Genomic DNA, 12,295 nt, shown 5'->3' on the forward strand with positions numbered 1-12,295 from the left:
ATCGTGTCGATTATACTGGATGTCCCAGGTTTTATGATAAGGAGTGCTGTAATAGTTAGCAAGAGGCATTTCAACATGGCTAGTTCCTCTGTTAAAAATAGATTCTGTATTTTTCCTTGTCCGAGTCGAATCAAGTTTTCGAAAGAAATTATTTTCTTAATTTTCGAACTCTTAAACAAATTTTTTGGATTTATGATATTTGATATATTTCCTTTCGATGTTCAAAGGCTAACTGTGGCTATCTCAAGGGCAATAAAGCACAAAAATCGAATTTACGAGCAAATCGTGAAAGGTACAAAAAACCTCACTGATCTCTCAAGTCTATATTTGAATAATCCGTGATGCTCATCTTTCTTATTTTTTGATAATTATTTGTCTTTTCATCGCCACATTACTCCTCAACGCCCATTTCCCTTATTGGTAAACTTGATCGTTCTACATAATTTATTTTGCGGGACTGATGACATCACTCTGTGTATCAAATTTTGCTTGAGCTTTTGAGACGATTCGAAATAAAATTAATATTATTTTTAAAACTTTGTCATCCTGTAAGGACGAAGTGGAGCAAATGAGACCTCCCCTTAAATCAACCGCCCTCCTTAAATCCTTTCATCTTTTCATTATAAAACCTGATATGTCACGTATTAAGAGAGACCCCGCTTTCGGGGAATACCCGTTTTACCCATTTGCCCGTGCAATGTATGATACAATAGTTGCCGGAATGCATGGATGCATTGTCGGCAGTCGATGTGCCGTTTTTTGAATTTCTTTAGCATTTATTAAACGTACCTGCAGATGCATGTTTTAAATGTTTAAAGTTTAAAGCCAGTTCCTCAGGCATACTTGAAACGTATTTAAATTAAATAAACTCTTAAGGACAATTAAAAACAGTCGGTTTATTCAAAAACATGAGTGTCGTTGGCAACCTCGATACGGGGTTAGCTAAACTGCAGAACTATCTGATACCAAAGCTTTAACACTTTAAAGTTCCAGTAGTACGTGTAAAACCCATGGACCAGAAAAGGCCAAAATACCTCATTATCTGCTTAATAAATATCTGATACTTACTGATCTATATGCAGCTCGGTAGTTAGTTTCAAATGAGGGTTTCGAAAAACTGCAGTATTCAAAGAATACAATTTTGTCTTGTATTTGACTCGGGCGTTGGTGTGCATCTCTACATCTGACGTCACATTGTGATTGAAGAAGAGTTGGTAGTCATTTTCGTCATGAATAGCCTGAAAATCACGTCTGTGTAAAGTTTTTAATTTCAGTTTTGAAAATTCGATATATTATTCATGATATAACACCAAAATATTTGTGTACCAAGTGAAACACCCAAAGCTCATAATTACCCCGGTACAGGAAACACGATACTCTTCTCGACCGAACATCCCCTAAAATGATGGAAAAGCAATTTACGAGCAAAATGTTTGCCCCGGTTAAACAACTCTCGGTACACGGTCTTCAATCATACTTTTTAATTCATTCTTTAAACAATAACTCATCAGCGCTGAAAATGAATGAGCACGAAAAAGAGGGCGTTTTTGCCTGCAGAACGTTAAAGTAATAATTCTCGTAGAAAGGGGTGACAAAGACATATGGGACTTGAATCTTAAGGTAAGTAAGCAAACTGAAGTTCTTGTCCGACTTAGGCAATCATTCGCCACGTGTTCCTAATAATTAAGGCCGACATTTTCTCATTATTCTGCTCGTCTGTTCTCACTGACAGAAGCTTACGTTTAAGTCCCTCCGTACTTCGACGGAAATGGTGTTTGACTCTTCTTCGGAAATAGTTAAGCCTTAATTATCCTCTTATAAATTCCACTATGAAACAACGTTTTTGGAACTAAATACGTACTTTTATGTCCAGCTTCATTTGCTCGTTATCTCGAAAGTAGACCACGTCACCGCTGATGTTCTTGAAATTAGGCGACTTCAAGAAGATTTTCAAGTGATGGTCCGCAGTGATCGCGGTACTGCTATCCTGGTACAATCCCACAATGTAGGCGCTGTGGTTGCTGAAACTGGTCCCGCTGATATCCAGCTGTAAGCCCTTAATTGAACTAAAATTTCGCTGGAAAGTTCAACAATTTACCTTGTACTCGCGGCTCTGTAATTCGCTAATTTCAACTTTCAAAGTCATGGGGGTAAACGTTGGTATCGTGAGGTTAATATGCGCTTTAATTTCCTCTAAAGTGGTACGCGGATGCGACCAAAAGACCGTAACAGAGGCCTGTTTATTTTTTCCATAATTCACGCCGCACTCCAAGTTAATGTCGGAATTAATACTTTCGTACAATAACAACCCCTTTAAATCCAAATCACTGGATTTGCGTTTTACGTTGGCTACGGCCTTTATTGTCTGCCTGCTATCACTAAAAGCCTTGTGGGAGAATATGAAATCAAATTTAAGGCTTTCAGAATCCGACTTTGGATCATTTAAAGGCAGCGGATTTTGAATTAAGCCTACTTTAAATTCCATGTGACTACCACTCCTCTGAAACACGGTAAATATTTTAAAATCAGTTCCGGTTAATTCAAAGTTATTTCGTAAGCTCATGAATGCGGATTAAGAAGCTCACCTGAAATGTTGCGTTGGAATCAAAATTAAAACTCGGATATGCCGTTGATTGCACATTGCAGGAACCTCGAAATACTACGAGGTTTTTCTTGGATCTATTAGCCAAACTCGATTGGAAAGAAACCCTTTGTTCTTTGGCACCGACGAATTTATAATCTAAATGTAAATTTGAGCCCAGAGAATATTCGGTTTTGGAAACATATCCGAATAGCTTCGAAGAAAACCGCTTCGTTTCAAATTTGAGATCTACAGTATATTGGGAGATGTCTTTTTTACTTATCAAGTCAACGAAACCTGGAAAGAAACGTAATTAAGGAGTTTACACAGCGAAAACCATAAAGCGGCATGCACCGAACGGCACTTAAAGGAGATTTTAAATGGCCTCGGGATGAATTCTAAATGGGAATGCAATACCAATCTATCTAAATCATATGTTCTTTATCTATTGTGTTCACTACACAACCCCAAAATATTATTAGCCAACAAAGCATTGTTTGTCAGAAACTTAATCAGCTCCTAATTGCTCTAATTGTTTCCAAACCACCAGCCCGCTCTCTATGCAACTACTTCAGATTGTTAAATACCTGATCCCTACTACTTAATATTCACCGTCTAGAATCTATTGTAGTTGACAAAATTAAAGCTGAACATTACCGAAACACCAAAAGTACCTTGTAGGGAAACTATTTTTGGCCACTCAGCAACGAAAGTTGAACTGCCTTTAGGGTTGTGTAATGAATGAAACCCGTTCATAATGATCACCTTAAACTAACCGACAAGGGCTAATCGAAAGAAAGGTCATTTAGCATCAAGGATGTTCGTATCGATATCTAGGTTAGTAATTACGTCGGTGCAAGGAAGCAAGAAAATTTGATTAAACTTCTGACAACAATCAATTACGTGCAAAAGGGCCCATAACGCTGTAACTTTCCCAAGCGTTGCATGATTCGTTGGATGAGATGGTACAGATCCAGAGTTCTGAGAAACTCACATTTCGTTATAAAAAAAAATTATTGATTAGTACGAGGATAGTTTCGGAAGTACGTGACCTGACATACCAGGTCTGCCGGTATGAAATGAGGGCTATTTTGTGAAAATAAAACACAAATTTTAACAAGGAAAGAGAAAAAAATTATTCAAAATATTGACCGTTTCTACACATTTTGACCTCCTTTCTGGAAATTTATGGATACCACGCCAATAGAAATGTGTCACTTTGGCATCAAACCAATTAAACACTCAATTTTCTACTTCTTCGGAAGAATCGAAGTGCTGCTCAGCCAATGCGTCTTCCATCGATGAAAACAAATGGTAGTCCGAAGGAGCCAAGTCTGGTGAATACGGCGGATAGGGTACCAACTCCCAGCCAAGTATTTTGATGGTATCCTGTTTGTGCTGGTGCGTTGTCGTTGGAGCAAAATTACCTTTCCGTGTCTTCTGGCCCATCCTGATCGTTTTTCGATCAATGCATTGTTTAAATTAATCAATTGTTGTCGGTAGAAAACAGTATTAACGTTTTCACCAGGTTTTAAAAGCTCGTGGTGCACCACACCTTTCTGATCCCACCGAATACACAGCATTGCCTTCTTGCCGAATTGATCAGGTTTTGCAGTTGATGTTGATGGTTGTCCCGAATCAACCCATGATTTTTTCCGTTTAAGATTTTGAAAATAAATCCATTTTTCATCTCCAGTAACAATTCGATGCAAAACTGATTTTCTTTCGTGCCTTTGAAGCAAAATTTCACAGGTGATTTTTCGGTTCTCCATCTGTCTTTCGTTCAATTCATGCGGCACCCGCTTTCCACACTTTTGGATCTTTCCCGTAGCTTTTAAACGATCAGAAATTGTTCGTTGTGCAACATTTAACATTTCTGCCATTTGCGTTCGACTTAAAGTGTCATCTTCATCCAATATCGATTGCAGTTCGACGTCTTCAAACTTTTTGGTGGTCTGCCACGTTCTTCATTTTGCACATCAAAATTGTTATTTCTGAATCGTTGAAACCATCTTTTGCATGTTGTTTCTGATGAAGCATAATCACCATGTGCCTCGGCAAGCATTCAATGCGACTCTGCAGCACTTTTCTTCAAATGAAAGCAAAAAATTAATGCTTTCCGCAAATCATCATTTTGTGGTACAAAATTCAACATTTTTTGCACAATGAAATAATTTATTGTTATTTGTTCAAGGACTTGATTTGCACTAAATATGCTTGTCAGTTTGCATACCAACTAAGCAAAAAAAAAAAAAGGTTTGTTTACAACAAATGCCCTATATCGAGACATTTGTATCCTGACGCTCACTTCATACCGGTATACCTGGTATAGATGGCGATTTCTTGTTTTAAATTTATCTATATTACAAAGGCTTAACCTTAAAAAGCTTATGTACGAAGCTTGAAGGTACCACGTTGATTTGTATTTGATTTGGAGCCGTTTTTAGTGAACCCTTTTACAAATTTTGTTAACTTAGAAAAAATTGATCATCGAAACGTGTGATTCAACACTTTCATTTGAAAGATCTTAATCCATGCAACATCAAAGCTTAGTCAGATTCTACTCCGGGGGAATCTGACCTTTTGTTAACAACTCTAAAATATCGGATGGCAGAGTTTAATCGTAGGAGTTGCCCAGACGGACAACGCAGCGGCCGAAGCAAAGACGCTCCAGATCTGACCACTCCAGATATTGCTGAAAATCCACAAAACTATGCAGGAAGATCGTCGGCTAAAATGGCACGAGTTAGCAGACATGATACGCTTTGCAGAAAATACTAAACATCAAATTTTGACCGAACAATTAGGTATGAGAGAGCTGTCCGCAATATGAACAAAACAGCGCCGTGAGGATGTTTCAAGGGATTGTTTGGCAAAGTTTCCCAGTAATAAAGCCGAACTTTTACATAGACTCACATCCGTAGATATTCATTACCATTTCGCACCTGAGACGAAAAAGCAGTCAAAACAAAGGACTCAAAAGGGGGAATCGGCTCCGAAGAAGGTGAAAACCGTTCCATCTGCAGAAAAGGTGATGTCGGAAATTTTTTGGGGTGCACATAGGATAATTTTTCTTTTGCTATCTCCCTAAAGAAAAAACAATAAACGAAAAATATATACATTTATTGCAGAATTGGAGTGAAGAAATTAGCAAAAACTGACTGCATTTGACGAAAAAGAATTTCTTATTTCGTCAAAACAATCAGTCCGCGCTTCCGTCATTGCGATGGCAAAAATCAATCAACTTAGCTTCGAAATGTTCCCTTGCCCACTCTTTTCATCAGATTTGGCCCACTCAGATCATTTTTCACTCCCAAACTTGAAAAAATGTCCCGGAGGAACGAGATTTGCAAATAATGAATAGGTGGAGTCCGAGACTGACGTCTATTTTGATACATAGAAACTCCTTACTACAAGCAAAGTATAGAATCCATTGACATTATTAGGAAAAGTGTGTCAGTCTCAAAGCAGACAATGTTCAGAAATAATGTCATATTTTCCCATTTTTTTCTTTAAGTGTTAAATCGGGTACTTCTGGGATTACCCTCGTAAGTGTAACCCAGAAACTTATAGGTGAAAAAATAAGCAATTTTTCTAAGCTAAGAAACTAAGTATTAAGGTTAATTTTATGGTAAAGCTCGAAACAGGCAAGATGAACCTCTATAAAATTAAGTTCGTTTAGGTTAGTAATATTTAGAAGTGACAATGAAGCCAGTTGGGGATAGCGCATACCAGTTACTCTGAATTCAAAAGCGAGGCAAAAAATTAATGTTAGTTAGCTGAGAACAGGTCTATTTAGGTTCCTACAAAAACGAAGCCAATGAATCAAATGGTTTAAAACGAAATTCTAGTTACAACAAAATCGCTTAAGTTGGTTGAGAAGGACAATTAAGTATGGTTCAAGTCAGTTTAGATTACTGCAAAATCAGAACACATAAATGAAAATAATTCCAGGATAGTTTAAATCACTTCGAATTTTTACAAAATTTAAGAAAAAAGATCCATTCAGTTGCGGATAGCTCGATTAACTCCAAATTATTATAAAAATAAACGTTAATGAATCAAAACAGTTAAATTTAGTTTAGGTCAATTAACATTACTACAAAATCAATACAAATAAAAAAAAATAAAAATAAAAATAAAAGTCTACTAAAATTCGGAATGTATAAATCAAGTAATTCCAGTATAGTTTAAACTCATTCAAGGTACTACAAAATTGAATCGAACATAGATAATCAATTGAAGATAGAGAAAATCAGTCCAAGTTACTAAAAAAATTAAACTGGTAATTTAAATTACTCCAGAATTTAAGACTTTCCAAAATTACGACAAAAATATCTAATCAACTAAGTACTTTTTCGGTCCCCCCCCCCTCCGTTGTGGCTCCACCTTGTCGTAGTGTTTGGAGGGGGGGGGGGCTTCATGTCTCCTGCTCCTCTGTCCCATACAGCAGAATTCCTGTTGGGCGTGGCGGGGGAGAGGGAGACCGACTAAGAGAGACACGAACATGAGGTACTAATGAGTGAGGCAAAAAATATAGTGCCCTAGACAGGTGATAATCCTGCCGCCGGCTCCGACCGGGTGGAAGCCCCGGTGGCCGGCGCTGGCCCCATGGATTTTGGGGGAGACCAAGTCCACTTAAGGTTACGGAGGGGGAGCTACATAGAGAGGCGCCAATCGTAGCCCGCGATAGCGGATGTACAATGGGTACGGGCACAGGCACAAGGCGCAGCTGAAAGGACAAAAGTAACTGGGGAAACTGGGGTAAAAAAAAAAAAGGAAACTTTTAGAAAGTCTGTGGTGCAAGATTACGGAGAAGCGTATAAAAAGGAAAAATGTATGGAAGTGTTTTTACTGAAAGAAATTATTGATAGAGTGAAGGTCTTAGTTGGGGATTTAGGGAGTAAAATTTAAAAAAATACGCAGAGGGTTATAAAAGAAATTACAAAAAACTGTGTAAGCAGGCAGAGGGCTTTAATGGATAAATTATTGTTAACTGGTTAGACGTAAATAAATACGAGGAAGCTGAAAAAATGACGTTCGATGCAGATATACAAACGGACAAAGAGAAGGAAAAACAATCAAAGGAACAGAAGATACAAACTGGGAACAAGAGGGATATAAAAACATTAGAGGGGATAAACAATTACGAGGACTTTAAAAAAATCAGTGAGATTAAGTGGGATGATTTTGTGTTTAAGAATACCTAAGTTAACACTGGAGACCTGTTGGAGATCGAAGGAACAGTGGTGAAAGTGTTATTGGTGAAGAAAGGAAACGAGGGGTTGGAAAGAGGAACTGCCACAAGGTTCAAGGAAAAATTTCCCAAAGTGACGGAGTGTGAGGGAGACTTTGGAATAGTGAAGAGAACTGTGACTTTTAAGAGAACAGGAATGGAATATAGGAAACTGGGGCAAAAAATAATTAAGGTAACGCTAACGGGAGAAGACGAGGAATTGTGGAAAAAATTGGAGAAAATAAACAGGGAGACCGAGGAAGAGAAGTTGTGGCTCTGCATAGATGCTAGGAAGAAATAGACATATGGAAATTTAGAAAAATGGTCGAAGCGGCGTTCAAAGGCGGGGATACAAAAATAAAAATGTTTACGGAGAAAAGAAACGTAACAAAAAATTGATAAAAGAAAGAAAACATACGCGTTAGTGGTGGAAAAGGAGCCGGATGAAATGTTTATAAGAACAGTTGAAAAAATTAAAGATAAAATGGGGGATAGAAAATGGACTAAAGATATATATAATGTCAGGGAAACATGGGAGGGAAAAATTTTGATAGAGATGGCAAAGGAAGATAGTGCGTTGGTAACAAAAGATGTCATAGAGAATAGAGTGAAGGCCAGGGTCACAGTGAGGGGACCGAAAGGGAGCAAAGTAATGGTAAACATAAGAGGAATGGACATGACTGTGACGAAGGAGGAGGTGGCGCAAGCAATAAAGAAGAGGGTATATGGAATCAAGGAGTGGAAGTTTTTGGTTGAAGAAATGAGGAATAATAGGGGACAAACGCAGGCAGTGACCTTGACAATAGATGAAGACACAGTGAGAGAACTGGTGGAAGATCAATTTATCAGGATAAGACTGGTTAGATGCTGGATGGAGAGAAGGGATGAGATAGGAAGGTGTTTCAAATGCTGGGGGCTAGAACACGTGGCCAACAATCACACTTGGAGTGTCAGAAGGAACTGCTGCTTTGTGTGTGGAGAGGAAGGGCATAAAAGAGAGGAGTGTAAGAGGGAGGAAAAATGCGTCATATATGACACTACAGGACACATACGGCAGGATGTGCGGTTTTTAGGAAGATCCTGGCAGAAAGGAAAAAGGAAAGAAGAATGTATGAAGTAACACTGGTCCGCCTCCCGATGGAAGGAACTTAGCCAAGAGAGAAAATACCCCCCTCCCCCCCCCCCCGAAGTAATGCCTAATGGCGGTTCCGGGATGATCCAGAATGAAGAGGGGAGGTTTTTAATGGGTAAGCTCCCCACTTTGGGGTGAATCCCACGTAACCACTGCCGACATAACATCAGGCAGTGGTACCTATGAAGATTTTCCTTCCCTATACAAAAAAAAAAACATGTTTTCGGTGAATTCAAATTAGCGTGAATTCGAAGAACGGGGAAAAGGAGGAAAAAGTAGATTAAGCTGTTATGAAATAAACATATCAAAATATCAAAGAAAGCTAAAACCAACCATCAATATGAGCGAAACAAAACTGTGAAGAAATTTGTGAAATTGTCATAAGCACTGCGCTACGTTTTCAATAAAAAGTTGAAATTGTCACCGAAACGTAGCTGCCATCTTTGCAATCAATGGTCACGAGCTTAATAGCTAAGCTATATTAAGTGGTGCAGTAGATGTAAGTTCAGTAACAATAATTTCAAAAGTCATAATAAACTATTTAAAAAAAACCTTGAATATGTGGATTTGAAAAGATCTGGAATTAATATTCGAGCCATTCTCCTTGAAGACTTAAAAAAATGAGATTTAGACATGAGACTGTATTTTTTACGGCTTAAAGGTAAACGAGAAGAAAGTCTCGAGTTTTCTTATCAAATGTCGTAGACATTGGAAGCCCGCTTCACCTCTAATGGACTGTGAAGAACTCAAAAAACTTTGGACGATGGTTGTAAAAAAATCAAAATTTTTTAACTGAATACGAAAATCGGTATAGTAAATACTCAAATTATCGTTCTTTACTTTTTTAAATTGAACTTTAATTTTGAAAAGATCATGATTTTTTCAATAACGAAATCAATCGAAGTTCTCAATTGCATACGCCTGACGGTGAGAAGAGCTTTGTGGTACCAACGCGGGGAGCTCCTACATATACATAATTCAAGGTGCCTTGATGAGCACATTCCGGAAATGTTTTTCCGGCAGAGTAATTGGATGGAAGATGGGGCAGTTCTGGCTCCCTAGGTCACCTGATTTGACCTCGCTAGACTTTTATTATGGGATTTTAAAAACAAGACGTTTTCAAAGAAAGACCCTTACACGACGTCAATCATCTTTAAGTAGTTATTCGAGAATATGTTTTAAATATAAATCCGTGAGCTATCAAGAATTTAACGACTGAGGTTTCTAGGACAACACTTCGTATTGAACCCGATGGAAAGCACACGGAGATATATATTTTTGTCTTTTTTGCAGGCGCCGATAAGGAAAAATTTTTATATTATTATACTCAACGTCATAATGTTAGCCAAAATTTCCATGAAAATGTATGCTCGTTTAAGTTGTATATTTTGTTTACTCTACTCTATAACAACAATAATTATTGTGGAATGTATTTTCGCCTCTCTATCCTAACTTTATTAATGTTATAACGTATAATTACGATATGCTTGGATTCATAATAGTTATCTAAAACATAATGTAGCCATTTTGGGCTGATATGTGTTTATAAATACATTTCTGTGTCAATTAGCTTTATAAAAACACCTCAATGGGCAAAGCTACTACAGTATTCACTTTAAATGTTATATCAACTTTGCATGGAAGTGCAGGTAGCCTCATCAACATATTTTACACTTTCTTTAAAGAGATTTATTTATTACAGCTCGAACTGATAAACATTTAATTAAAGAATTACTTCGGCATTATACAATGAATGTTATAAGGTTTCTACCTAATTTGAACATCTTGGACGTACAAAAATACACATTTTTTCCTTTTTAAATCAGTATAGATCGAGAAACTTAAAGACTGAAAAATAGAGAGAAAATGAGAAATTACGATTTTTTTCCTTTTTACCTTTTGCAAATATTTTTTTTTATTTCAATTTATCGTCATTTTTAAAACAGAACAGGAAGGCACAGTGAATTTTTTCTCAGTATATAACTAAAGTAATTCCTCATATGGTGCGCACTTTATATGTAACATTATAGGAACACGTCATGGTGACGCCAAACAGGGAAAAAACTTCTATTTGATAGCAAGTTGCCGTAGGGATCAATAGCGGGTCCTATGTTATCATATACAAGGTGTTTGTCAAGTACTTGTACAAACTTTAAAGAATAAATCTTTGGCTAATTTTAAGATAAAAAGTTCATAAGAACATGGGTCGGAATCGGTTGAGTTCTTGAAGTACAGGCCTTTGAAAAAGTTCTTTGGAATTTTAATTTAATTTTTATGCAATAACATGTTAATTTGGCGAAATTCTGGATACTCAGAGTATCGGTAATGAGCAATCCAAATATTTACTTAGTTTTTTTTAGACAATGTTACATACAGTGTTGTATCCGTGTTTAAACAACCATAACCTTTGGTATTTCCAAATTGAAAGCAGTTATTTTGGAAAAAAATGTGATTAAACTTAAACCTGCGTTGGAAGCTTGCAAGTTGAATCACTGGAAGTTTTTCAAAAATATTAACGAATATTTAAATCTAAGTACAACACTGTATGTGACGCCCTTTATCGTTTAATAAAAAGATAACTAAACATTTAAGTTTCTCATCACCGATACTCTCAGTATCCAAAATTTCGTCAAATTGACGTGTTAATTAACAAAAATATGATCAAAGTACCAAACAATTTTGTTTTTAATCCCGGTACCTCAAGACCTAAGCTGTTACAGACCCATGTTTACATGAACGTTTTATCTTAAAATTAGTAAAAGATTCACTCCTTAAAAATTGACCAAGTACCTAATACACACCCTGTATGTTCTACGGTCAAATACTTCAGATGAGCATGGAAGGTGACGTTACTCCTATAGCATACGCGGATGACATAACCATCATGGCAAAAACTGGAAAGAAGGAACATTTACACAGGGCCACCATCATAAAAGCATCAGCGACAATGCAACTAAAGACAACGAGCAAGAAGACGGAAATGATAATGGAACGAGAAAAGTATCCACTATAATCCCGATGACGAGAGGCATCATTATTAGAACACAAGAATTTGTCGACTGGCTGTTAGTCTTCAAAAACAAAAATGAGAAAAAACCCACCATATGAGACGAAACAGTCGAAGACGCAATAGATGGTATGTCTGAGGATACCAATCATGTCCAGCATTGGAGGAATTCGTCAGGAAAAGAAGACTTATGTCCAGCTCAGATCACGGTTAGGTTGAATGGCATAACACACAGGAAATACAGACATATGCTGATCACTCGCTTAACTGTAATGCCGGAATTTATAGCATAACAACCCTGTTGGTCTCGAGCAAGATGAAACCCTGCTCGGTGGGAAA

General features: G+C 37.2%; 1 protein-coding gene across 1 annotated transcript in view; it reads right to left on the reverse strand.

The window, feature by feature from the left end:
• Nucleotides 1–12,295, reverse strand: part of Apoltp (Apolipoprotein lipid transfer particle) — a 143,952-nt gene that overhangs the window by 67,136 nt on the left and 64,521 nt on the right. Inside the window, exons 14-17 of the mRNA XM_066299449.1 lie at nucleotides 2,586–2,878; nucleotides 2,099–2,500; nucleotides 1,862–2,047; nucleotides 1,069–1,238 (exon numbers count right to left, since the gene is read on the reverse strand). Of these exons, the coding sequence (XP_066155546.1) occupies nucleotides 1,069–1,238; nucleotides 1,862–2,047; nucleotides 2,099–2,500; nucleotides 2,586–2,878 (1,051 nt within the window). The remainder of the gene's footprint in view (nucleotides 1–1,068; nucleotides 1,239–1,861; nucleotides 2,048–2,098; nucleotides 2,501–2,585; nucleotides 2,879–12,295) is intronic.

The sequence above is a fragment of the Euwallacea fornicatus genome, chromosome 33, assembly GCF_040115645.1.
Source record: "Euwallacea fornicatus isolate EFF26 chromosome 33, ASM4011564v1, whole genome shotgun sequence".
NCBI lineage: Eukaryota > Metazoa > Arthropoda > Insecta > Coleoptera > Curculionidae > Euwallacea > Euwallacea fornicatus.